The sequence below is a fragment of the Gekko japonicus genome, unplaced genomic scaffold (assembly GCF_001447785.1).
Source record: "Gekko japonicus isolate JY-2015 unplaced genomic scaffold, Gekko_japonicus_V1.1 scaffold1654, whole genome shotgun sequence".
Classification (NCBI taxonomy): domain Eukaryota; kingdom Metazoa; phylum Chordata; class Lepidosauria; order Squamata; family Gekkonidae; genus Gekko; species Gekko japonicus.
Window position 1 is genome coordinate 396,899 of NW_015172605.1, and position 27,941 is coordinate 424,839.

A 27,941-nucleotide genomic window follows, 5' to 3' on the forward strand; every position below is an offset into this window, starting at 1 on the left:
ATATCTGTTGCCTTGGAAACCCTAAGTCAGTTGTGACCTGATGGCACTTTCCACCGCCATGTGGAAACAGTGTCTGCTTCCTCATGATCACAGAGGCTTATCATCTGCTTGCTCCTCCTGCTACAGTCCAGCTCACTGCCATGCCCAGGGTAGAAAGATGCCCAGATGCAGGGCTATTTTTGGGCAGGAACGCACAGGAACGGAGTTCCGGCTGGCTCCCGAGTTGGCCATGCCCGGCAGAACTCATTAGCATAACAGGCCACACCCAACAGCAGAAACCCATTAGGATTAGCTACATTAGGGGTGTGTGGCCTAACATGCAAAGGCGTTCCTGCTACAAAAAAAGGCCCTGGGTTTTGACAACAGACAAGGTAAACAGAATAACAAGCAAAAGGTGGGTGTGGCTGGATGACCACGCTTCTGGTAACATGGAGGTGCGGCCTAAAATGCTAATAAGCTGTGCTGTCAGGGTGTGGCCTATTATGCTAATGAGTTCCTGCTGGGCATTTTCTACAAAAAGAGCCCTTCCCAGATGGATCATTGTAACAAAGGAACCGGCAATTCAAATCCACTGCAGTGTCTCTGCCCTGAATTGTTAAAGCAATGGATACTGTCTCTCTGTCAGGAAACAGAAATCTGGTCATCATCCTTCGGCTGCTGTAGCCTCATCCCTAAAAAGCACTAAAGTACTTGAGCACAATGTAGGGTTGCCAGCCTCCAGGTGGGGCCTGGAGATCTCCCACTCTTACAACTGATTTCCAGCTGACAGAGATCAGCTCCCCTGGAGGAAATGGCTTCTTTGAAGGGCGGACTCTACAGTATTGTACCATGCTGAGGCCCCTCCCCTCCCCAAGCCCCACCCTCTCCCAGATGCACCCCCAAGATCTCCAGGTATTTTCCAAGGCACACCTGGCAATCCCGGCACAATGCCAATTCCTTCTCACTCCTTGCCTTGTGTATTTCTGCAGTGGTAGAATTCCCGCAGAATTGCTTTAGGACTTGATAGGAACATTGACCTCTTTTGACTTTTAAATACTGTAATGCCCCTCAAAATGCTTATGAGTTCATTCTACCCCCCTTTTTAATTTAATTCAGTTCCAGACTGATGTATGTAGCGCTATACAATCCCATATATACAGTATATGTTAGACACCAAAAAATTACCAGAGCTTATTCACAGAATCAAGCTTCTGGGTTTAGGAAAAAAAAAGAGAGACTACCCTATTCCCCCCAGCATTCCTCTTTATGGGTGACAGAGTGTTCCACAGCTCAGAACCCAGCCCAGTGCAATCAGCAGTAGAAAATCGAGTTGGCGTTCAGGACCCGAGTAAGTCTTTCGCTCCAGATGCTGTATTCAAACTGCAGCGGTCCATTGAAGAAATATATATAACCTGAAGGGAAAGAAGACCGGTGTGGTGAAATTGCAGCAACGTGTCATTACCACTGGTTTTGTTAATAGTATTCATTTCATCTTTTGAAGACGCAACATTGGGTTTCTTGATCTAAGCACTAGAGTAGGCTGTCGTGAGTGCTGATTCACTCAGTCTACCAAAGGTAGCCCACCAGCTACATCTTTGGCAGCCGGCAGTGTGGTTTGGCATTGGCAACCCCGTTCTTTCCCCAGTCACAGACAAGTAACATAAACAGGAGATTGATTTTAAATTGTGGACATACGTTCTGCTCAGCTTGTACAGTTACAAGTTATGTAGGCTTGCATGGAGAGGATCTTTTCCCCCTGCTGCCCAGCCAACATACATACTGATACTTCATAGTAATTTAGTTTCCTGAAAACTTTGCATTTCTGTGAGTAGCACGCATTCAGACCATTTTTTAAAAAGCTGTCAGCAAGAATAGGGCACATCTTTTGGGGCTATGAGCGCTATATTAGGATCCAGCCAAGAAAAGCGGAGTTCTGCTCCCAGCTCTGTAGGTTCTTAATGCTGCTCTTGTAAACACACAAAGACTGGCTCCAATCAAATGGTTATGATTAAGCCCTATTGAAAGGGTGTAACGAATTCACTGGGATTAACGTAAGCCACGTGGGGTTCAGGAGGATATGAAGCCCAATTCTAGGCATGTTTACTCAAAAGTAAGCCCCACTGAGATCATGGGTGCCTGCTCCCCATTAAACGTAACTAAAACTGTAGGTGTAATCACCATCTGCTGGATAAAGGCCGCTTGCTTCCTTGGTGATTAAGTCAATGTGCTTAGTATAGGGCTATTATTTGGCCTGACAACACTAAACACACATGAAGCTGCCTTGTACTGAATCAGACCATTGGTCCATCAAGTTCAGTATTGTCTAAGACTGGCAACAGTTCTCCAGAGTCTCAGGCAGAGGTCTTTCACATCACCTACTGCTAGATCCAGTAACTGGAGATGTTGGGGATTGAACCTGAGACATCCTGCATGCCAAGCAGATGCTCTACCACTGAGCCACAGCCCCTCCCCTAGCCACAGCCCCTCCCCTTTCTTCCGGGATCGTGCCCTCTTAACAACATGGGGGGAAATCAAGATGAAAATACACACCGTTTTTCTGGTAGGCTGCATCTACTCGGTTGCCAATCCCTGGAAAGTCTTCCTCTATTATTCTAGGGTAGCCTTTGTCCATAACTTGGCTTTGTTCATCATAACTATGTGAAAGAGGGGGGAAAGTACATGTATTTATTTGCAGTTTGTACGTGCTTGCAGTTCTGTTCCAAGAAGTACACTTCTGCGGTTTACAATAATAAAAAACACTCGCACAGCATAAAATAGAGATTTTTAAAGAACCACAAAACCAGAAATACATATCAGCTGTAGCAAGCTTTTAAGAAATATGTATATATAATCACGCCATAAACACCTGCCTGGACAGAAAAGTCTGTATCTGGTAGCCACACACACACACACACAATGGAATAACACACCTCTTTGGACAGGAAGCTATATTACAGAAAGGGCTGTACCTTTCTGTACCTTGGGGAGGGGCTGTAGCTCAGATGTAGAGCATCTGTTTGGCATGAAGAACGTTCCTGGTTCAATCCCTGGTATCTCCAGTGGAAAGGAACAGGAAGGAAGTGATAAGACTGCCTGAGATCCTACCAATCTGAGTAGACAATACTGACCTTGATGGACCAACAGTCAGACTCAGTACAAGGTAGATTCATGTGTATTTCACTTAGGGTTGCCATCCCCCCAATGGAGGTGGGGGTTCCCCTGATTTTGGGGCTCCCAATCCATACCCAAAGACAATGTCATTCTGCCAGGCATGTCACATGGGGAACGCTCTAGCGTTTGGCTAAAAACTCTATGGTGACCAAATGCCAGAGCATCCCCTGCACGATGTGCCCGTGTGCAATGACATCAACTCTGGGTGACATCATTGTGGTGTGCACGCTTTGTGTGCACACCAGAAGATCCTGAGCAGCAGGATGGAACCCCTCACCAGCAGACGGTAGGCACCTGGCAACCCTGATTTCACACAAAAGCAAGTCTCACAACACACAAATCTGCTTTATACTGAATCAGACTCTTGGCCTGTTGAGGTAAGTATCGTCTCCAGGATGTTGAGAGGTCTTTCACATTACCTAATACATGATCCCTTCCACTGGGGATGACGGGGATTGATCCTGGAACTTTCCGCGTGCAAAGCAGATGCTTTACCACTGAGCAATAGCCTCTCCCCAGACCCGCACATGTTTTATTATTACCCATTTATCACCACCCTTCATCCACTGACCTCAGAACAGCATGTCTGGCTCTCTCGTCCCCATTTCATTCTTACAAGAAGCCTGTGAAGTAGGCTAGGTTGAGGAAGAGGGACTCAGTGCAATCCGAAACAGACTTACGCCCTTCTACGCCAACTGACTTTAATCCGTTTAAGTTGCACTGTGTCATTCTGACAGAAAGGGAGTGTAAATTAAATTGGGTTCGGTTTAAAAGTAGATCCAGAGACCCTATGAATGTCGTTGCCATACTTCTCATCGATCAAAAATATGAATATTTCAGACATTTACAAAGCCAAACTTAAAAAAAAATGAATCAAAGATGTTATTGTTATGGTTTTCGGGTCAGCAAGAACAAGCAAGAGAGAAGCAGAGTCGATCCACTGACAGAGCAGCTCTGTTAGGTGAACAGAATCTTCAGCATACCTCCAGTATTTTTCGCCGGTGAAAAAGAGAGTTTTTCCAGTGTCAGTGATATGGACAGCTGCATCTATTGTCTTCACGGATCTTGGAAATCCCAATTCTGGAAGCTTTTTGGGATAGCCTTCTACAATGTCATATCCCTTCAGTGCCCAGAATTTCCTGCCTGAGAGAAAGTGTGAATCATGTGTTAGACTAGCTGGGTTCAAAACTGCAGTTCAACAATGCATCCACCTGGACTGAATCAAGACCTAGGCTTCCTGTCTCATTGGCAATGCTGATTTCTCCACGCCTATTAACCCTCTGCATATCTCACCTAAATCCAATCACACCTGCTATTGTTATTCACCTGCTATTGTCATTTGCCTCCTAATGTCATTTGGCTTCTGAAATCACTCCACTTTCCAGTAAATAGGACAGATGGACTCCCATTCTAGCTGTATCTGAAGAAGTGAGCAGTGACTCACGGAAGCTTGTATTCTGCCATATATTTTGTTAGTCTTTAAGGTGCAACTGGACTCTTGTTCTTTTTGAAGTGCTCATAGTATGGCATAAGGTGTGTTACTCTCTCAGCCTCTCTTCCCATTCTCAAAAATAATACTGAGGACTTTTTATCCCATGGTTATTAAGCGAGGATGAAATAAGTGAAGTAAACACCTGCAGTCAAACATCCGTCCAACGTTAGGCCCATTTAAGACCCAGTCCTTTCAATAGGGAATTAAAGAATGAATCAAACTCTGCACTTTGGAAAGCAAAAACAGATATAAGTACTCACTTTTGGCCCTTAATGCACTTCCTAAAGTAGGTTATTATTCAGGAGCTCAATCCATGGAATGTTTTCCTGAGCAACTGACTCTGTTTCTGATCATCTATGAAATTCGGAGCGGCGCTTATTTATTTGTACAAAAATGTTTATCTATTAGATTTCTATCCTGCTCTTCTACCAAGAAACTCAGCAGGCCACACATGCTTTCTACCTCCTTGATTTTATCCTCACAACAACCCTGTGAGGTAGTTTTAGCTGAGAGTGAGCAGCCCACAGGCACACCCTGAGCTTCATGGCATAATGCCTGTTTAAAGCCACATTCCTCCAAGCCTGTTCCAACATCCCAGCAACTACACAATACTGCTTCTGTTTTTAATGACAAACTTTGAAAACTGAAAGGCCACATCCTGGCTGTAGAAGCCTGCAAATGTCTTATTCTTGGCAATAGTTATGCTAAGGTAAGCAAAATTGCATGAGACACATTTTAATTTTGAATTGATGGCCAGTTGCTAGGAAAGCCCATGTGGATGAAAATGACTCAGTGGGCCAGGGAAGACCCAAGAGTTCTTTTGATCTAATGTAGAGAGACCTTTCCTACCAAGAGAAATCCCATTTGACCCTACTTAATCAGAGTCATAAGATGGGAAATCCATTCCTTCTCTTCAAAAGGTGAAGGATGTCCTGAGGAACTCTGCTTTGATAGAAGGAGGAGAAGGAGGTGGTGGAGAAGTCTTGGCTGACTCTACCTCCTCCATTGAGACAACTAGTACTAAGAATTAGTCCAAAAAGCAAATTCCAGGAACATATGAACAGATTGCTACCGAAAATGGGAAAAGGACCCTTTAGTGTGTTGTATTTATGTACAAACACAATTAATTGTCTGCCTTTCTGACATTCAAGCGAAGGCTTTCAAAGTGTGACCGTAAACTGATTCACACCCTTCTAAGCCCATGAACTTCAATGGACTCTAAACGGTGGAGCGCTGGTTAGGATTGCACTGCCCATCTTTTGCTGTTGTCACCAGTTTACTCGGGCAGCGCATCACATTGAGAGAATGGGCCATTTGTTGTTCTTTTTTCTGTTCTCTGCAGAAGACTTACCCCTAAAAAGCAGCACATGGTCATTGGCAGGGTGCTCATAGGCAGCATCGATCTTGGCTGGCATCTCCGGCCAAAATGATTTGATTTGTACTAAATCTGCCTCGACCATCTGAGGATGCATGCGCCAGAAGAATCTGTTATAGGGAGAGGAACATTTGGGGGGTCAAAACCATGGCAAAAGTTAATTGAGATCTTCATGAAAAAGAAAGCAGCATATTTACAGTGCTCTACAAATCAACAAATGGAAAAATACATTTCATAGATGTGAAGTATTGTGGATTCAAATGCTTGAGAAACCTGCACAAAAAAAGCACATTTAGTGCATGAAGTGGTCTATGGAATGACTACCTGATACTAGAACAGCTTGGAACCCACCAAACTGAACGCACCTCACTAACTATGGATTGATACCCCCCAATTTTTATTTTTACTTTTGCATGTCTAGGCAGGCAGCAGAGATGGGGAGAGTTACCAAACTGCTAGCAAAACTGCACAGGTGGTTAATAGTAAGCTGCATTTTGCATGGTGCCTTAACTCATGCAAGTCTGCACTTCAGCAATTCAGCATCATAATTTATCACAATGCTTTTATCAAGTATTGGATCCTATTATCTATTCCTACCAGTGCGCTTCTGCCACCAATGTGTGCATGTCTGTGTGTGCGCGCGTGCATGTGCAATTTCTGCAGATTTCGCCTCCCACTTCATAACACTGTTCCTAGGAGCCCCCTGGAAAAAGAAGAGGAGGTTGGATTTATACCCTTCCCCTCTCCACAACAGACACCCTGTGAGGTAGGTGGGGCTGAGAGAGAGCTCTCTTGAGAACTGCCCTTGAGAGAACAGCTTTGAGAGAACTTATGACTGACCCAAGATCACACCAGCAGCTGCATGTGGAGGAGTGGGGAATCAGATTAGAGTCCGCGTTCTTAACCACTACTCCAAACTGGACTTCGGGGACAGCATTTCAGGGGGCATGGGCTCTATTGTGGGAGTGGGGGAGGGAAAGTTCCACGAGAAGTGTGGAGTGGACAGATCACTGGATACAATCTAAACTATCATCTATCTATCAATCAATCAATCAACAGCTCAGAGTAATGTACGTAAACTGACTGCTTCATTTGCCTCTCACCTGTCCTTGAATATCATTGTTTCTCCTCGAAGTTCTGTTATTGCATCAAGGGCCAAATTTGCATCACATTTCTCAGGAGTCTTGGGGTGATCAGGATGAGGGTCATGTTCTCCTTTACCTGTGCCAGTAAATTGCAAGAAGTGTTGTAAATGTCTTCTTGCAGGCTAAGGCTATATATTTGTGGCATCCTGATACATTTGTTCAATACTCTATGACAGGGTTGCCAGCCTTCAGGTAGGGCCTAGAGCTCCCCCGGAACGACAACTGATCTCCAGGTGACAGAGGTTAGTTCTGATGGAGAAAATGGCTGCTTTAGAGGGGGGACTCTGGCACTGTACCCCCGCTGAGGTCCCTCCCCTCCCCAAAGCCCTCCCTCCCCAGGCTCCACCCCAACTTCTATTCCAGGAATTAGCCAGGAATTTCCCATCTAGAGTTGGCAATCCTAAAACAAATTTTAAAAAGCCATCAAGGCAGAAAAGTGGAGATTGCAAATGACTGATGTACTATTTCCTTTTCCCCAATATGTATAAAGGTAAAGGTGGTACAAATAGCTTCAGCCATCAGTGACTTTCCAAGGCTGAAACATGAATGCTAAGGCTCAGCTACGCATTCAGATAAATCAGTGGTAGGATCTTCTGAGCTGCGGTGGCTCAAGTGGTTAAGACGCTGAACTGCAGGCCGTGGAAGGTCAGTAGTCAGTAGTTCAGCAGTTCGAGACCCGAGTGTGCCGCATGACGGAGTGAGCTCCCGTCTCTAGTTCCAGCTCTTGCCAACCTAGCAGTTCGAGAGCAAGAAATTGCAAGTAGATAAATAGGTACCACTTCGGTGGGAAGGTAACAGAGTTCCGTGCGCCTTGGTGTTTAGTCATGCCGGCCACATGACCATGGAAACGTCTTCGGACAGCGCTGGCTCTTCGGCATTGAAACGGAGATGAGCCCCACCCCCTAGAGTCGGATTTGACTGGCTTTTGAGCAAGGGAACCTTTACCTTTATGCATTCAGATAAATCAGTGGTAGGATCTTCTGAAACTGTATCATTCCAGAGCTGGAGAAAAATGTGAATTTTTCAATTTTCCTCTGCATAAAATTGTCCTTGGCAGTAGAAAACTAGGGTTATAGTCTAGAATGATCTCCCATATATGCTATTTTTCTGCACACAGGGAGTTGGAGTTGTCCCCCCACCCCACGTCAGGATCATTCCAACATGTGATCTTCCCCATTTGCCATCTGGCATGGTAACAGTCCCAAGAACTCAATAGCATGTCATTGAAGTTAACATATGGATCAGATAACCTCTGTGTTAGTTATAGGTGGTGAATCTGCTCTACTTCAGCCCACGTATATATGAAACCTATGATTTTATATAGGTACAGAAGTTATTGCAACAATGGCTTTCTTGCATCACAGTCCTGATGAAGAGGAAGCCCAAGGAAATTTGCTACCCACAAGTTCCACCACAGGATAATACTTATGCAAATCAAGGAAAGGGCAGAAAGGCTGACCTACCGTAGAGAGTCTGGATTCCTTGTACATCGTCATCTGGAAGTACGAAGCCAGTGTTGCCTGTGTATGTGTATACAGGGTACATCAGAGCTCCTGGGTCCCTGGAATGCTCAAGTCCCAAGGAATGACCAAATTCATGGGCAGCAACAAGGAACAGGTTGTAGCCTAGAAAACAGCACACTCATATTGCAACAAAATGCTTTCTTTTTTTTAGGGGGGGGGTGTCTTTTAAAACATGAAAACATGAACCATTGGCCCCTGCCACATGGCAGGGGAAAACTCGCTCAAAGCACGGCTTCTAAAAGCCACACCAAAGTTGAGACGCCGCAGCGGGATCCCACGGATCCCCTGAGCCGCAGCACCTTTTCTCCCCGGCACGATCAGATGCCGGGGAGAAAGCCACGTTGGGAAGGGGAGGCTGACGAACTCCGCATGCTCACACATGTGCAGTTCGGGGAGGGGCTGAGGATGCGCCGGCGCAAGGATGCGCCGGCGATCCCACGGCCGGGCTTGGGGCGCACTTCTCAGACGAACCACCAAGGTAGGTGGTTCTGTTTTGGTGCGGGGTTTTGGGTGGAAGGGGCGGATCGGGGACGCAAGCAGCACGATTCCCAGATGTTGCTGTGGGATTGTGCACATTTGCTGCGTCCCCGTTCCGTCCCTTTACTGGCCCAAAACCTCTTGTGTGACCAAGGCCATTATTCACCACAGTTCCCTGTACACTGTGATGGGAAATATTATCTGTTGTCTAAGATTAGCATTCCAGGATCTACTTGGACATGTTTTAATACCCCATGCAATCAATCAAACTAAGGTTGCAATCCTGTATACAGTTTGAGCCCAGTGAGACCTTTAAGTATAAGCTTTCATGTGCAAGCACACTTACACACCACTGAATTAAGTGGAACCGACTTCCAAGTATGACACAGGCACCAGTTATTATTTGTAATGAATGACAAGCAATAACCAAACACCCTGTTTAGTTACTGTTGGTGTGAATAGTGATGAATCCCCCACCCATTTCTGCAAAAAAGGAGAATCTGCTCACTAAACAATTTGCTGGCTGAACCTTCTCCCTCTATCTTCATGTGGAATTTGGTTTGTATAGCCCATTTTTCGCATTGAGACTCAAGGACAGGGCCAATTTATCCATTAGGCACAGTTAGAGTTGTCATGTCTGGATTGGAAAATACCTGCAGACTTTGGGGGTGGATCCGAGAGAGAGGGAGGGGAGGGGCCTCAGCATGGTACAATGCCATAGAGTCCACCCTTCAAAGAAGCCATTTTCTCCAGGGGAGCTGATCTCTGTCAGCTGGGGGAGCAGTTGTAAAAGTGGGGGATCTCCAGGCCCCACCTGGAGGATGGCAACCCTAGGCACAATGGGTACAGTGCCTAGGGCCCACGATACTTTTAGGGGCCCACAAAAGTGTTTTAATTTCTTTTGAAATCAGAAGAAGAAAAAAAAGAACTTTTAGGGTTGTAGAAAATGTTTTATTTTTTTCCCCTCGCATGCAGGGCCCACAAAACTCTATTATATTTTGCCCCAAACAGGAAAAAATGTTGACTTAAAGTTATATCAAAAATAATTTTAATGTTGATATTATTATGGTGGGAGTGGCCCACAAAGGCATAAGTACACTGAGCCCATGAAACTTTCAGTTCCTACCAAAAAATCATCTTTTTCATAAATAAGAAACAATTAAAATGTAGCAGTAGTGGTAATTTATTTGCACGCCTTTAGGACTTGAAAGTACGATTATATTTGTCTTTATCTCAATGTAGTCATAAAATATATTTTTAAATATTTTTATGAAGGGGGCAGGGCCCAGGAAGGCAAATGTGTCTAGGGCCCACCAAAGTCATAATTTGGCTCTGCTCAAGGAGTACTACAGAATATAAAGCAATGCAATCAGAAGAAGAAGAAGAGATTGGATTTATATCCTGTCCTTGACTACCTGAAGGAATCTCAGAGCACTTTACAATCTCCTTTCCATTCCCTTTCCCACAACTGACACCCTGTGAGGTAGGTGAGGCTGAGAATTCTTTCGAGGACTGCTCTTGAGAGAACAGCTCTGAAAGAACTTGTAACTGACCCAAGGTTACACCACCAGCTGCATGTGGAGGAGTAGGGAATCAAACCTGGTTCTCCCAGATTAGAGTCCACACGCCTAACCACTACACCAAACTGACAGCATGAGACAACCAATGAATAATATGATTGTACCAATTTATGATGCAAACAATAAACTGCCTAAGGCAAGGTATACTACAGGAGGTGGAATTGCAAAGGTTGAAAGGCAATGCAATAAAAGCTGGTGATGCCACCAGCAATCATTGCAGTGGATTACAATCAACCCTAACTGTTCCCTGGAAGGCCAGATACTGAAGTTGAAGCTCAAATACTTTGGCCACCAAATGAGAAGGGAGCATTCATTGGAGAAGACACTGATGCTGGGAAAGAAGGTAAAAGAAGAAGGGGACAGCAAAGGATGAGATGGTTAGACAGTGTTATCGATGCAACAAACATAAAGGCCCCGGTCACACTAGGGGGAAAGGTGCAGCTGAAGTGCGGGTTTTTTGAGCCACATCAAAAGAGAAGCGCGGCGGCGGGATCAGACAGATCCCTCGAGCTGCCATGCAGTTGCTCCCCGGCATGATCAGATGCCGGGGGGAAGCCACAGATTGGTGAGCGAGGCGAGCCCACTGCTCATGTGTGCGCCTGCACAGTTCGGCAGGGGAACTCGTATGCTGAGAGAGACGTGCACGTCGGTGATCACACGGCCGCCCACGCCGCGGATTTTCCGGTAGGTAGTAGTGCTTAGCAGGTTTATTTTAACTCCACATCTTCGGCCGGAAGAGACGGATCGGGGACGGGTGAGTGCCACTTCCCAAATGTTGTGGTATGATCGCGCCCACTTGATGCGCTCCCGATCAGTCCCTCCCGCGGGGCAAATCCTCCCGTGTGACCGGGGCCGAAATTAAGCAAACTCCGGAGGATGGCAGAATACAGGAGGGCCTTGTGTGATGTGGTCCATGGAGTCGTGAAGAGTCAGACTTGACTGTGTGACTGAACAACAACACAATCCTATTCCATTATAAAGATGCCCACCTGGGCTGTTCCTTTAGAAACAACAACCTGCATGGTCTCAAGATAAATGACCTTTAAAGCACATCACCTTTAGAGTCTGTTGACCAGAGTTCATCTTCATCAAAATGAGCATCTCCTCCGACTTTTTGTCCTGGAGGGAAAGCATGAGCCAGAAGCCCAGAAGGTCCATCAAAGGGATAGAAGTCACCGTGCTCTGCAACCATTGGAAAAATCAATAAGAACGATTAGTATTTTTTGCTGATAAGCAGTATAAGAGATGACACAGCTAAGCACGGCACTTTCTCTCTCATTACCTCGTCTGCCAAAGGAGATCATGATGTCAGCAGTGCCGCTGCGGATTCTGGTGAAGTTGAGGGGCGTCACGTCAGACCACACCTTGAAAGCCTTTTTGAACGCTTTGTCCACTTCGGCCTTGGTTAGATCTGGCGTGTAATTTACAATCCTGACAAACAGAAGCCATATTTTCAATTGATTCTTTGTAGACTCAAATAATAATGCCACATGCTCCTAGGATAATGGTCCCAAGGCAATAAATCTTTCTCCACTCTCAGGTTATCAAACCGGGGTGTGGTGTTTTTTTTCCATGACAAAATGAGGAATTTTTTTTAAAAGGAAAATTATATCAATTGGGGAAAAAATACATAGCAATAAAGGATACAGGAAAGGGAGGTAGCATGGTATAGCCTCGTCTTGTCAGAATTTGGAAGCTAAGTACTTGGATGTGAGGCCACCACGGAAGACTCTGCAGGGGAAGGCCGTGGCAAACTACCTCTGCCTCTCACTTGCCCTGAAAGCCTTTTGCTAGGGTTGTTGCAAGTTGGCTGTGGCTTGATGGCAGGGGTGAATCTACCATGAAACTAATGAAGCTTAAGCTTCAGGGCCCCTAATCCTGGAGGGGCCCTAAAGAAACTTTTTTTAAAATGAGTGAATTTTTCAACAAAACCGATGGAGTATTTTTAAAGTGTTTGTTATTAAAATAAGGTTATTTTAGTGACACAATGATAAGCCAATGGGTTGAAGTACTTAATACTGACCTTAGAATATGCTCTAATGCCCATTTCATATAGCCTCAAAATGTCCCTGTAATGGGTCAATTTTCAGAATTTTCTTGGGGGCTTGTAGCACCCAATCCAGGCCAGTAGCCAGGATTTTTTTTAATTTGGAGGGCCTTTTAAAAAGTAGGGGGGCACTGAAATTCACACGTGGCCCCCACTTCTCCCCCAAAGCATTTAAAGGGTCCCTTTAAATGCTTTGGGGGAGAAGTGGAGCCACATGCCTGCACTCCAAGCTGTACATTCGGGCCTTGGAGTGCAGGCATGTGCAAGCCCCCCCTCTCCCATTTAAAGCAAGTAGCTGAGGAGACATACAGAGAGCTGCTGGGGGGGAGAAAGACTTCAGCAAGCACAAGAAATAAGTTGGGGGCCTGGCCAGGGTGGTAAGTTGGGGGGCCCTGGCAGAAAGTCAGGTGGCTGGACCTCAAAATGCCCCACTGTAGCTATGGGCCCGACCCAAACCCCCAGCTATATGGGCTCGCTTAGCTCACCAGAATCTATTGGACCTTGTTGGATGTTGCCCTATTGTTGCTGGTTGAGAAGGGCCCCCCACAACAGTTCAAGCTTCAGGGTCCCAAAAACGTAGGTTTTGGGGACTGCTTGATGGCACTTTACCCTCCCCCCATACAAAGTTAAAGCCATTCAAGCCCCAGTGATTCAGTCAGACTAGCATCTTGATCCTACTTAGAATTATTTTTCATTGACTTTGTCATGATTTGCTTTCTAGTTCATGTGTATTTAAATTGTACTGCTGCCATCCAAGGTGAGCAAAGCCACACAGTTCCACCTAAGGATTCTGATGGTTGATTCAGCAGCAAGTTACTGAACACCTTATTTCTGTTTTCCTTTTGGGTGCATCCTGGTACATGTTCCACAAAACTCTTATGTCCTTCTGCTCCATCCTAACCCACCCAATGATGCATTGAAAGAGAGTTAGGACGGCGAGATGAAGCAAACTCAAAGACTTGCTTGATCTTTGAAAATGTAGAGGTAGCTCAAAATATATACTGCTTACAAATGCCACACTTAGGCCCCTGCCACATGGCAGGGAAAACACTGGCCAAAGTGCGGCTTTTAAAAGCTGCACCAAAAAAGAGACGCCGCGGCGGGATCCCACGATCCCCTGAGTCGCGGCGCCGTTGCTCCCCGGCACGATCAGATGCCGGGGAGGAAGAGACGATTGGGAGGGGGAGACTGCTGAACTGCGCATGCTCAAGCATGAGCAGTACGGCTGGGGGCCGGGGATGCGCCGGCGAAAAGATGCGCCGGCAATCCCACGGCCGGCAGTGATGCAGCCTTTCGGAAAGAACCACCTAGGTAGGTGGTTCTTTTTTGATGCGGGGTTTGGCCGGGAGGGGCGGATTGGGAACGGGCTGGGAACGGGCGCAGCACGATTCCCAGATGTTGCTGTGGGATCGGGCCCATTTGCTGCGGCCCCGATCCGTCCCTCTCCCGGCCCAAAACCTCTCATGTGGACAGGGCCACAATTTCCTTTCACATTTTGTTAACATGAGGAACAACACTAGTATTAAATAATCACTGAAAGGTAGTTTACATGATTTCAAAGCACAACAATATGCCAAGAGCCTGATCCTGCATCAGAAAATAAGTGCTTAATAAAGAGTGGGAACTCAGTGGAGCACCATATACATTGCATATGTGAACAAATGTTGAGTCCAGTGGCACCTTTAAGACCAGCAAGTTTCAATTCTGGGCATACGTTTATACACATAAGAACATAAGAGACGCCAATGTTGGATCAGGCCAAAGGCCCACCCAATCCAACACTCAGTCACACAGTGGCCAAAAATACCAGGTGCCATCAGGAGGTCCACCAGTGGGGCCAGGACACTAGAAGCCCTCCCACTGTTGACCCCCCCAAGCACCAAGAAGACAGAGCATCACTTGCCCCAGAGTCCCTATCTATCAGAGTCCCTATCTATAATTAAACTTTGTTGGCTTTAAAGGTGCCACTGGACTCAGACTTTGTTCTACTGCTTCAGACCAACATAGCTATTCACCTGAACCTACTACATACGTTAGTAACAGAAATCCTCTGCAAAACTGATGCCTAGAAAGTACTTAGAGACAGACTCACCACTGGTCAGACTGTATAAGGCAATTTCTTTTAGAATAAGAGAGCTGGTTTTTATATCCCTCTGTTCTCTACCCTAAGGAGTCTCAAAGAGGCTTACAATCACCTTCCATTCCTCTGCCCACAACAGACTCCCTGTGAGGTAGGTGGGGCTGAGAGAATTCTGAGAGAACTGTGACTGACCCAGGGTCACCCAGTTGGCTTCATGTGGAGGAGTGGGGAATCAAACCCAGTTCTCCAGATTGGAGTCCACCACTCTTAACCACTACACCAAACCACCACACCAAATTTACATATTAGGAGTACATACTGAAACATGAGTTGACCTCAGCCTCTCAAAACATAGCACTGCATGTCTGTGGTGCTGATATGGCTGGATATATATCAACACAAAGATTTTGAATAAAAGACAATTTACCTGTATGTTAAATTACTGTGGGACCACTTCAGATTTCGAGGGAAAAAATTGTATTCCCCCACATCAGGGACGCCACACCTTGGCTCCTGCATCAGGTCAAAGGTTTCTTCATCAAGCTTGCCCGTCACCTCCAGTCCAAAGAATGCTTGCATCTCTCGAAGTTTGGATGCCATTGAACTGGCTGACTTCTTCAGCAGGCCCGAAGGATTGGACTGGAGATTGTAATGAGCCTTTAGGTAGCGCTGGGGAGAAGAAAATAACAGTAATTTCTGCAACCAACGACACAGCAACATGGTTGCGTTGTTGACTTACTTGCTTCATTTATAGTCCCGCTTTCTCACTGAGAGTCAGGGCAGATTACAGAATGAGAAGAGAGTGCAATGCAAACAATAGAATACATGTGAACAATGCAACAAAACAGCACGACACATATTGAAAAATAATGCAAAATGATGATATTATTCTACGTATTATTTCCAAGTATGTGCAGGGCATTTAAAGCTAAAAGGCAGTTGTGTGCCCTGTAGATGAGTTTCAGTATAGAGGAAAGCAACAGAAGAGGGAGAAAAGCAAAGGCAAGAGGGGAAGTTGTACCTCTGCAAATGCAAAATCTTCCTTTGTGAACTCATCGCTGTTGCTGTCCTCTTCATCTGACAAAGGCAGCCTGAAAGATGCCGATAAACCAAGCAAGAGAAAGCCGGCGGCTGCAGAGATTGGGTGCATCGTGCTGGATGAATTCGAAGGTTGTGGAACTCTGACGGTTTAGGCTATTTAATGGTTTGGCTTTTATAGACCTGGATGAGTGAGTCACCTCTCTGAGACAAGTTACAACTTCCGAGTGACTGTAGAGTAAACATGCTTACAGGGCGGTTTTCTTCCCTCTCCCCACCACCAAGAAGGCATGGTTTTGGGAATCCGCTGTCCCACTAGCGGCTTCAGACCCATGTATTTACATAAACATGTGCTCAGCATATTCCCAGTCCCAGCCTCTGTGGGAAGGGTTGAGTCACGCAGCAGTTTTGATGACTTCGCAATTACCTCTTTGACCTTTTATACCTAAAGGTCTCCCCCCCCCTTTTTAAAGGTTTTAGTGGACATTTGCAGCCCAGGACCTGTGTGAAAAGATTACTTTGCAAAGATAAAATTATTACTGAGCACTCTGAAGCAAAGAGTGTGTGTAGACGGGCTGCATGAGAGCATCCAATCTGCCCAAGAATTGCCATTGGCCACCGGAGAGACAACCTGCTTAGAAATCAGTGGCCATCATTAAAGTTCTCTGGCAACAGAGGTGGCCAGCAACATCATACCCTGAGGTGGATCAGCTGCCAGGGCTAGGACTACCAGCTCTGGGTTGGAAAATTCCTGGAGATTTGGGGGTGGAGTCTGGGGCAGGCATGTTTTGGGGATAGGAGAGACCTCAGTGGGGTATGATACCATACAATCCTCCTTTCAAGGCAGCCATTTTCTCCAGGGGGACTGATCTGTATAGCCTGGAGATCACTTGTGATTCCTGGAGCTCTCCTGGTCCCACCTGGGGGTTGGCAACCCTAGCAGTGGAACTTTGTGAGTGGGCAGGGGAAGGATGCACAGGCAGGTGGGGGCATGTGGGTGGGTGGTCAAAAAGTGGGGCCTGGTAGCAGGCATGGGGGGGGGGCCTGGACACTGTCTGCCCAGCCCTCCAAACCTGAAACCGGCCTTGCAAGTTACGCATTATGCATGCATTCAATGACCTCAGTTTTCTGTAACTCATTGCTTTCCAAATGGCTGATAACTACGGCATACTTTTCTCCATATTAGAACTGAAGACACATTACACTCCTAAACTTAAAACAGATTACTTTAGGCGCTCTTGAGAATTAACCCCATGCAATAGGGGCTCTCCTTTCCTGTGTTTCTACATGAGTCAATGTTCCGAGCATTCTTCCTTAGGGTTACCATATTTTGAAAAGCAAAAAAAGAGGTCATATTTTCGGACTGACTACTTCAAACATGTGATGACTATGACAAATCTCATTTTAAATATCCCTATCATTTAAGCTGTGATAATAGCTACTAACTAGGAATATTCCTAACCTTCCAACTCAAAATGAGGACATTTTCATCAGCTTTTTTTTTTAAAGCCCCAAAGAGTACAGTCACCAAAAAAAAAGAGGACATCTGGTAACCCTATTCTTCCTGATTGTTTTAACATAAGCAAGTATGTCACGGGTAGTCCAATTTGCCCTATTTGTGCAAATTGATTGAAAAGGCGGTGGCAGTTCAGCTACAGAGTTACCTGGATGACGCTTCTGTCCTTGACCATTCCAGTCCGGCTTTCGCCCGGGACATGGGACGGAGACAGTACTGGATGCCCTGACTGATGACCTCTGTAGACATCTGGATCAAGGCGGTGTGGCGGCGCTGTTGTTGTTAGATCTGTCGGCCGCATTTGATACGGTCGACCACCAGCTGCTGGCCCACCGCCTCGCCGACGTGGGGATTAGGGGGCTTGCCCTTCAATGGCTTGCCTCATTTCTCCAAGGTCGGGGACAGAGGGTAGTGCTAGGGGAACAACAGTCCCGGAGGCACCCACTTGAGTGTGGGGGGCCTCAGGGGGCTGTGCTTTCCCCGATGCTATTTAACATATATATGCGCCCCCTTGCCCAGATTGTCTGGAGGTATGGGCTAGGATGTCATCAATACGCAGATGACACCCAGCTCTATTTGATGTTGGGCGGCCGGTCGGACTCCAACCCAGAAGATCTGCACCGGGCTTTACAAGCTGTGGCTGGGTGGCTCAGGCTGAGCAGGCTGAAGTTAAACCTGGTGAAGATGGAGGTCCTGTGCTTGGGTCGGACCGGATCGGGGTTGGGGCTTCCACTCCCGACCTTCGACAGGGCACCTTTGGTGCCAGCTTCGGAGGTTAGGAGTTTGGGAGTGCTCCTGGACCCTACCTTAACGATGGAGGCCCAGGTGGCAGCCACTGCCAGAACAGCCTTTTATCATCTTCGGCTGATATGGCAGTTGGTTCCTTTCCTTGACCGTAATGACCTAGCTACAGTGATCCATGTGACGGTCACCTCGAGGCTAGACTACTGCAATGCTCTCTACATGGGGCTGCCTTTGTTGCAAATCCGGAAGCTACAGCTGGTGCAGAATGCTGCGGCCAGGTTGTTGGTGGGCGTCCCGGGCTGGGAGCACACCCGACCTGTGCTGAAAGTGCTGCACTGGCTCCCTATAGCATACCGGATTTGCTTCAAAGTGCTGGTGCTTACCTTTAAAGCCCTACATAGCCAGGGACTGCATTTCCCCATATATTCCCCAAAGAGCACTTTGGTCGGGGTCACAACACCGGCTGGTGACCCCAGGCCCTAAGGAGGCCAAGCTTGTGGCAACAAGGGCCAGGTCTTTCTCAGTGGTGGCTCCTATCTGATGGAATGAGCTCCCGGAGGAGATCAGGGTCCTGCGGGACCTTGTGCAGTTCCGCAGGGCCTGCAAGATGGAGCTCTTCCGCCAGGCTTATGAGTAGGAGCCGCCACTGCCACTACCACCACCGCTCCTTTATAGAGAGAGACCATTCTATAGTGAGAGACCACTGGGGGGGTAACATCTTTCCATCACCCCAACCTTCCCCCCCTGCCACGCAAGATGTTAGGAGTCTTTATGTGCATCCATAGAACTGATTTTAACTTGTTTTAATTTGTATTTTGTATTATGAAATTTTGTATATTGAACGCACTTGGTGCCCTATGTGAGCCACCCTGAGCCCGTTCGCGGGGAGGGCGGGGTATAAATGTAATAAAATAAATAAATAAAATAGTCTCTTGTGAGGGCACTCAGTTCAATGAGAGCCAGTTTGGTGTTGTGGTTAAGTGTGCAGATTCTAATCTGGGAGAACCGGGTTTGATCCCCCACTCCTCCACTTGCACCTGGATGGATGATCTTGGGCAAGCCATAGTTCTGGCACAGCTGTTCTTGAAAAACAGCAGTTTCTGGCAGAGCTTTATCAGCCCTGCACAGGGTATCTGTTGTGGGGAGGGGGAGGGAAAGGAGTTTGTAAGCCGCTCTGAGACACCTTTGGGTAGTGAAGGGCAGGGTATAAATCCAATCTCTTCTTCTTCTCTTCTTCTTCTCCTGCAGATGGCAGAACTCCACATTCCCGTTGGGAAATAAAGCCAGAGCAGGGAACCATGCAGAGTTTCAGCTGGCAGCACATTGTTTAGAAATTACTGTTTTAAAGACATACAATAGAAAAATGTATCTGAACAGGGCTCTGATGGCATGGCAGGCTGAAGCAAAGATTGAAAAATGAAATGTGTTTTTATTGAGTCTGATCCAGCAGTGAGCAGAAGGTCACTGGGGAATGACCAGTTGCTCACCAAGCAAGTAAAAATAGCTCTCAGCACCTCCTCCAGGGCTGCAGTGAGCTGAGGGTGTGTAACTGGTACAAGCTTCCATGGCAGAGTGGAGATTCAGTCTTGAGTTTCCTGGGTCCTCATCCAGTGCTCTAAACCACTGCACCACACTGGCTTGGGACTGAGTCCTTCGCCATGCATCAAAACTGTCATTTTCCACTTCCAGGAAAAACACAGGGCTCACTGCATATATTCACAGCAGTGTTCCCTCTAAGCTGAGTTAGTGTGAGCTAGCTCACAGTTTTTTAGCCTCCAGCTCACACATTTTTGTCTTAGCTCAGGAAGGACGGTTCCAGAGCGAACGAATTTATGCAGTAGCCAAATCACTCACTCACGACTTTAATGCCAGTTGCCCACAAAGTAGAATTTTTGCTCACCAGACTCCACAGCTGTAAAATACCAGATGCATTGTTAGTGAATCAGCTCATAGGCCCCGGTCACACGGCAAAGTTGCCGCGGGAGAGGCACGGATGGTGGGCGGATTATCCGGGCGCGATTCACACCCCAAGATCTGGGAAGTGGAGTGCACCCGTGGCTTACCGCCGACAATGCGCATTAAAAAACTAGTACCTCCAAGGTACTAGTAAACGTTTCCCATGGGCTCCCTTCAGATGCCCATGGTGTGATCGTGCCGGCGCGTGGCATTCCCCCCCCCCGGTCCCTCGTTTACCCGCCTGCACCGAGGGAAGGACCTATAGGTGTGCCGCCTGCGCGCCTGATCACGTAATCGCGGATCAAACTGCACCAGGGCAATTAGCCACGCCTCCCCCCCCCGCGATATCCAGCTTGTGTGGCCAGGGCCCTTGTTTATTAAAGGCAGGAAAAACTGAGATGCCTTAGCAGGGACCAGACCCTGCTTAAATCCCCGTTTCAAGCCACACCCAGCACACACCTACACCCGTGATTGGTTTATTTGCAATACACCCACACCCATAGGTTCCTGCTGGGATCCGGGTAACTGATTGGCCTGTCCCAGGATCCTCTCTGGCTATTGTGCTTGGTTGCGAAGCTCCGCTAGTTCGCGTGACCATGTGCGAACCCGACCGCGTGTGTGCTCTTAGTCAGTACACAACAACAGCTTAGAGGGAGCATTGCCTGGCAGGGCAAGCTACCATTTGGTCCTGGGTGGCAATTTGCTTTGGGGAAACAACAGAGGAATGGTTTCCCCATGCAAGCACTGCAGGCCTGCTCTGAAACATTATAATTTTTGTACAAGTCGCCATTTTGTGCCTAGCTCTACCCATTCTATAACTGGTAGCTATTGAAAGAAATACTACGTAGGTCCCATAAGCCGGGGCCCAGACTCACCAAGGGTCCTCTTTGTGGCACTGCAGGGAGGGGGGAGCGAGGGGCGACCATGGCAATTCTTGCCAGGTGGAGGGGACAGGCCAGCAGCGAGTGCAAGAAGCTTGTGTTCGCATGACCCAACACTGGCCATATCAGAGGGTCTTGGGTTTTGGGAGGGCAGGGGCACCCTGGCCATTAATAAAGACACCGCACCACCCCTGCTTGTCATTTCCTGAGATCAATGGATAACAAAACAGAGAGGTTTTAAAGTCTTTAAATAGTTCATTTTCCACCTCCTTCACTAAGAACTGGTTTTTGAAAAGCAGATAAAACAGACTGGTCCAGGGACATATCTTTTTGCATATTTTAAAAAATGCAAAAAAGGTGCCAGCTTTAATGATGTTCCTATAGTGAGCACCAATATTTTCTTTTTAATATAGGACTACTCTGAGAACAATATTCAGAAAAGAGCAATCAGAATGGTCAGGTGGCTAGAGCAACCGCTCCATGAAGATCAGTTAAAATGTTTAGAGCCGTTTAGCTTAGTGTGTAGTGTTTGGTGTAGTGGTTAGGAGTGCGGACTGTAATCTGGGAGAGCCAGGTTTGATTCCTCACTCCTCCACATGCATCTGCTGGGAGACCTTGGGCAAGCCACAGTTCTCTCAGAGCTGTTGTCTCAAAAGCAGTCCTCAGTCAGAGCTGTCTCAGCCCCACCTACCTCACAGAGTGTTTGTTGTGGGGAGAGAAAGGGAAGGAGATTGTAAGATGCTCTGAGACTCCGAGTGAAGGGCGGGGTATAAATCCAAGTCTTCTTCTTCTTCTTCTGGCAAGTAAGGGGAGACATGATAAAGATCTATAAAATTACACATGGTATAGGGAGAGTGGATAGGAAATGACTGGACAAGCTTCTTTCTGTCTCATAATACTAGAACCCAGGCTCATACACTACAGCTCAAGGGTGGGAGATTCATGACAGACAAAAGGAAGTACTTCTTCACACAGTACATAGTGATATTGTGGAACTCGCTGCCACGTGTTGTGGTGATGGCCACCAATTGGGAAGGCTTTGAATGGGAACTGGACAAATTCATGAAGGACTGTGCTATCAATGGCTACTAATCATGATGGATATCTGCACCTTCCAGTATTAGAGACAGTTGCTGGGGTGCATGGGCAGGAGGATGTTGTTGCAGTCATCCTCCCTGCGGACTTCCTAGGAACAGCTGGCTGGCCACTGCATGGAGAGAATCAGTGTTCCCTCTAAGCTGAGTCAGTGTGAGCTAGCTCACAGTTTTTTTTAGCCTCTGGCTCACACATTTTTGTCTTAGCTCAAGAAGGATGGCTTCAGAGCAAACTAATTTATGCAGTAGCCAAATCGCTCTCTCACAACTTTAATGCCAGTAGTTCACAAAGTAGAATTTTTACTCACAAGACTACACAGCTTAGAGGGAGCACTGGAGAGAATGATGAGCTTTTGGGTTGACCCAGCATGGTTCTTCTTATGTTCTTACATAAGCCCCATTTTACTCAGTGGGAGAGTGCTCTTGGGGTAGCAGGCTTTGTTGGTCAAAACAGATGTTGCCCCTTTAAGAACCAGGGGCAGTAGCACAATTAAAGGCTTTCACAGGTGCAGGAAATGTTCAGCCTGCAAATTCATAATAGACGGGGAGGTTTTTGAGGATCCTTCTAAGAACATAAGAATTAAGTGTAGCAGTTCGGCCACATGTTCAACATTAAATATCGTAAAAGTGTCCATCTGTCCCTATGGGCTCTTATACGTGGGTATATCCACTCGTTTTATCCATACACACATGTTGGAACATCGTTCTAGGGTGCATAATAACATTAGCCAAGCCCCGATGATAAAACATTACACACAAGCCAGGCATAGTGCTGAAGAAATGAGTGGTTTTGTAGCATTTGTGTATCAGAGTAAACCATTCACCATTTAAAATGCTAATCAAATTTTATTGCAAAAGGAGTGTAGATTGATTTTTTAATTAAAAACTTTAGCACAAAATTAAATGAATCGGATGCTTGATTTTGCTGCTTTTATTTGAGGATGATTGCAGTAGAATATGAGTATATGTGAAACTCAGGCATGTTTGTGAAAAATGGGATGGGTCGACTTTAAGAAACTGTATTGCAATTGATTTGTATATGGTTAAATGAATGGCAGGTTGCCTTATAGAGAACTCTAGGATTCCATTGAAGTTACTTAGCTGTGCCTATGTTATTTTGGAAATTTGGGTGAGGTACATTTTTTCTATGTCTTTGAATTGATATATGCACTATGTAGGCGACCTTGTCTTTCTATGTATATTTATGATTGCTTCACAGTTCTGTTTTACCAGCTGCTGCTGAAGATCATTGAAACGTCTTGATTTATACCTGAGAGAGAGGTATGGCTGTTATTCTTTCCACAGTGGGCGTCTTCTGCCAGAGTCTGTTGGTTTTGAACAGGTTCTTTTTGTAAAATATGCTTAGTTGTCATGAACAATCTGTTGGATACGTGCCTATATATTCTATTGGGTTATCTTTGTACTTTAGTAAATGTAATATACAGTTTTGAGCATATATTGTTGTGAATTGTGGATGGTCTTCCCTTGTTGGGTGTTATTGTGGTTATACTTGTACACTAATACACTTATACACTTTGGCATGCAAAAGCTCACCACAGCAGCTGCATTCAGTTTTATTGAACAGTGTTAATACTGGTGCTGTTTGGAGGATAAAGATTTCCTATGAAAAGCGGCACCTGTATTGCAACACCTGTTGATCTGTGTACATTGAACCAGTTCACAATTTTTATTATTCTTGGACTTTGCTCACCTTCCTTGTTTCAATCTGTTTAGTCACGCAGGGTTTTCCTGCCCACCCTTCATCAAGGAGTACTGCAGACAGTTGACAAACGAGGAGTCAGACAGGAAATGGGGGGTAAACAATCAGCTAATTCTTTAAATAGTGCTAGAGGAGAATGATAAGAAGCAATGCCAATGAACCAAAACAATTGAAAGTGGGCAGAAATGCAGGCAGAGTTAATTTTTAACACATCCAGGTGGGTAGCTGTGTTGGTCTGAAGCAATAGAACAAAGTTTGAGTCCAGTGGCACCTTTAAGACCAGCAAAGCCTTATTCAAGGTATAAGCTTGAAACTCTTTCCAGATCATCCAGGCATAACTACAGTAAGCCTTAGCACACCCTGACATCATAGGTGTCAACTTTGGGGGGGGCTTGGGGGTGGGGGTCCATCCCCCAAAATTCTCCATTGGGAACTCAGCCTCCCCCAGGGCTTGCAATGCTTGCAACCTCCCCCCCCCTGCATCCCCCTCCCTGCTTTGAAAGTGGAAGGGGTTTATTTTACTTTTTAAAAAACTTTTTAAAAACCAGTTTGGGGACGATCGCCCTGGCTTTGCTCATCTGGCCCAGCTCAGCACCTCCTGAGGTGCCAGAGCCAGTTTGGTGTAGTGGTGAAGTGTGCGGACTCTAATCTGGGAGAACCGGGTTTGATTCCCCACTCCTCCTCTTGCACCTGCTGATGTGACCTTGGGTCAGTCACAAGCTCTGGCACAGCTGTCCTTGAAAAAGAGCAGTTTGTGTCAGAGTTCTCTCAGCCCCACCCACCTCACAGGGGGTGTCTGTTGTGGGGAGGGGGAGGGAAAGGAGTTTGTAAGCCGCTCTGAGACACCTTTGGGTAGTGAAGGGCGGGGTATTAATCCAATCTCTTCTCTTCTTCTTCTCCTCTCCTCTTCCTGGTCCTCTCCGGCCACTAGACCGGGCACAGGGGCCGCTGCTGGCTGGCCCCATCCATCCCCATCCAGCTGGTGCAGACTGGGCGGGAGGGGGCAGAGGGAGGGAGAGCACCAGGGGCCCGCCGCCACAGAGGATGCCGAACCTTGTAGTCTGCACGCTTTGCTGGGGGCGGGTACTGAGCAGCCTGCTGGGAGCGGATGCCCCACGGTTCCCATGTGCAGCAGAGCCAGGCGCACCAAGCTGGGCTTCTGCAATGGGTTTTGGCGTGCCTGGCAAGGAGAGGACGGGCTCTATGAGCCCGGGGGAGGAGGGGGAGCCGACCTTGAAGGGCTGCCTTTCTGCCCCCACCTGGATGGTTGCAAACGGTAGAGGCTCTTCTTCCTCCCAACCCATCAGCTGCAACCCTGGCTGGCCGGAATGCCCGAACACCTCTCAGAAACAGCCTTGAGAGGAGGGTTGCCCACAGTGTTTCCTCTAAGCTGAGAACAAATTTAGAGTCCAGGAGCACCTTTATGACCAACAAAGGTTTATTCAAGGTATTTGTCACGGGGTGAACACTGTTGCGGTGATCTTCCCCCTTCTCCACCAATTCCCACCCAGTTCGGACCAGCATGGCCATGGGGAGTGGTCTCCCCCATGCAGCATCCCAAGCTGGGGGGGGGGGGGAGAAGGGAAGGGAAAGTGCCATCTGCTGAGCAGTCTGAAGGATGCTGTCAGGCACCCAGTAAGGTGCAGCGTGCAGAGGTGCTGCCGCCTCCTTCCCAAGGGGACTTTGAGGCTGGGTTGACTCAAGGCTTCTTTGCTTGGATCCGTTTGCCTCGCATTGGAAAGGGATAATGCTAGTGGTGGGGAAAACTCCAAGAGGGAGAGCTAGAAGACGGGATGGACATTCCTTAGGAGAGATGGATCCCACAGTGATAGACTCTCCCCCAACCCCCCAGCCCATTTCCTCGTTCTCCTCCACGTTTCCGAGGCCAGTCAGGCACAGAGATTGGGGGGGGGGAGTCTAATGCAAGGGAGTCCGCTCTCCAAAGTAGCCATTTCCTCCAGGGTGATGCTCTGTATTCTTGGGGCTGTGAATCTGAGGACAGGGACTCGCACTGAAGTGAGATTGGAAAAGAGTGTGTGGCTTTCTGAACACCATTGTGCTACAGTAATAATTATGCTACAATACAGTTTCTTAAATGTGCTACTGAGCTTTTTACTATTTTGTATGTTATGGCAGTGCTATGAGAGCCAATTGAGCTGTGGGTCCATCTCACGCTACTGACAGTAGTTACACATTAGGCCTTGCCCAAATGGTTCTGGGCATTAAAGCGCACTTGCCCTGTGGTGATGGAAAGTGCTAGCAAGTCATAGCCAACTCATGGTAACCATGTAGGATTTTCAAGGCAAGAGACATTCAAAGATGATTTGCCATTGCCTGACTCTGCATCATGTCCCTGGTATTCCTTGGAGGTCTCCCATCCAAATACTAGTCAGAGCTGACCCTGCCTAGCTTCCAAAATCTAATGAGATCAGGCTAACCTGAGCCATCTGGGTACATGGCATGGTGCTGTGTGGGTGCTTCCCAGGCAATCATTTTCAACCTATTCCTGGGAGCCACAATCATTAGGAAAGAGCCATGTGATAGAAGTGTAATAATAATTTACTCATAGTTGCAAGAGCCAATAAGATTTGAGTTTGATGAGGGATTGAGCAAATTGATCTAAGGAACTGAAAGAAGAGAAAGTATTAGCAAGCTCAGTGGTTAAGGATTTGAATAGAGCTCTTTATAGTCCAATCCTGAGGACACTTCCCTGGGAGTAAGCCCCCTTGGATAGACCTCAGTAGGATGTCTCTGTTAGACTGATGAGGAATTGTTATAGGAAGGGTATATGAGATTAAAGTATATGAGAGAGAGAGAGTCTGAAAATGTAATACAGGTTTCTGTGGACTGCCTCCCCTATTGTATCACACAGACCTTGCAATAGCATTGTAGCTAACCCCACCTAAGAAACTTCTATGCTGTTTCTATAATTTCTAAAATGTACTTCACACCAACTGTGCATCTCCATTCCTTTCTAATTCCTCTCAAGCGCAAAAGTGGGCTTGAAGCTCAACATCAAAAAAACTAAGATCATGGCATCCGGCCCCATCACTCCTTGGCAAATAGAAGGGGAAGTCGTGGAAGTAGAGACAGACTTCATGTTCCTGGGATCCCAGATCACCGCAGACTGTGACAGCAGCCATGAAATTAAAAGATGCCTGCTCCTTGGGAGGAAAGCGATGGCGAACCTAAACAGCATGATAAAAAGTAGAGACATCACCCTGCCAACAAAAGTCCGCATGGTCAAAGCAATGGTATTCCCAGTATTCATGTATGGCTGCGAGAGTTGGACTATAAGGAAGGCCGAGCACCAAAGAATAGATCCTTTAGAACTATGGTGCTCGAGAAGACTCTTGAGAGTCCCTTGGACTGCAAGAAGATCAAATCAGTCAATCCTAAAAGAAATCAACCCTGACTGTTCCCTGGAAGGCCAGATAATGAAAATGAAGCTCAAATACTTTGGCCACCAAATGAGAAGGGCGCACTCACTGGAGAAGACCCTGATGCTGGGAAAGATTGAAGGTCAAAGAAGATGAGGACGGTAAAGGATGAGATGGTTAGACAGTGTCATTGATGCAATGAACATGAAGTTGAGCAAACTTCAGGGGACGACGGAAGACCGGAAGGCCTGGCGTGATCTGGTCCATGGGGTCGCGAAGAGTCGGACTCGACTGTGCAACTGAACAACGACAACAAATTGCCCAATCTAGACCCCCCCTTTCTCCACTGCATACATGACTTTTTGGAACGGATCACAGAGGGGTTGTCTTCTGGGAGGGGTCCAGCAAGACCTCCCCACTATGTCATCCCAAGGGAGGGGACCTGCAAAGCCCACCTCCTAAGATTCCCTAATAACAGATGACACACAGAGACACTCTCGCTCTCCCCCCCCCATCCCCAACGACCTCTATAATCTCTGCTTCTTGAACTTGTGGCTATGTTGCTACCCACCCTTGCCTTAAGACTCTTGGTCTGCGCAGCCAGAGTCCCACATGCTTTCTGCTGGTTCAGTCTGCACGCTCCCATTTCCTAGCATAATCCCCATTTTCCTAGAACTCCCCTATATTTCCATTTGAAAGATTGCATCTCTTCAAGATCAGGTAAAAGTATTGCCCAAACAACG

At 46.9% G+C, this 27,941-nt stretch overlaps 1 protein-coding gene across 1 annotated transcript; it reads right to left on the reverse strand.

The window, feature by feature from the left end:
- Window positions 1-866: 866 nt before the first annotated feature.
- On the reverse strand, window positions 867-16,037 carry LOC107119160 (collagenase 3-like). The gene is made up of 10 exons (XM_015421612.1): window positions 15,891-16,037; window positions 15,297-15,538; window positions 12,025-12,173; window positions 11,799-11,924; window positions 8,626-8,787; window positions 7,121-7,238; window positions 5,994-6,127; window positions 4,134-4,293; window positions 2,530-2,633; window positions 867-1,391 (listed from the first exon to the last, which is right to left on the reverse strand). The coding sequence occupies exons 1-10, from the start codon at window positions 16,017-16,019 to the stop codon at window positions 1,291-1,293; spliced, it is 1,425 nt and encodes a 474-aa protein (XP_015277098.1). The 5' UTR covers window positions 16,020-16,037; the 3' UTR covers window positions 867-1,290.
- Window positions 16,038-27,941: the final 11,904 nt, after the last annotated feature.

Excerpts from the sequence above, each read along its gene's own strand:
- LOC107119160 (XM_015421612.1), bottom strand. The coding sequence starts at position 16,019 with ATGCACCCAATCTCTGCAGCCGCCGGCTTTCTCTTGCTTGGTTTATCG. Across the intron at positions 15,539-15,890 it reads AAGATTTTGCATTTGCAGAG|CGCTACCTAAAGGCTCATTA; the intron begins GTACAACTTCCC and ends TCTTCTCCCCAG. Across the intron at positions 8,788-11,798 it reads CTGGTCAACAGACTCTAAAG|GCTACAACCTGTTCCTTGTT; the intron begins GTGATGTGCTTT and ends GCTGTTTTCTAG.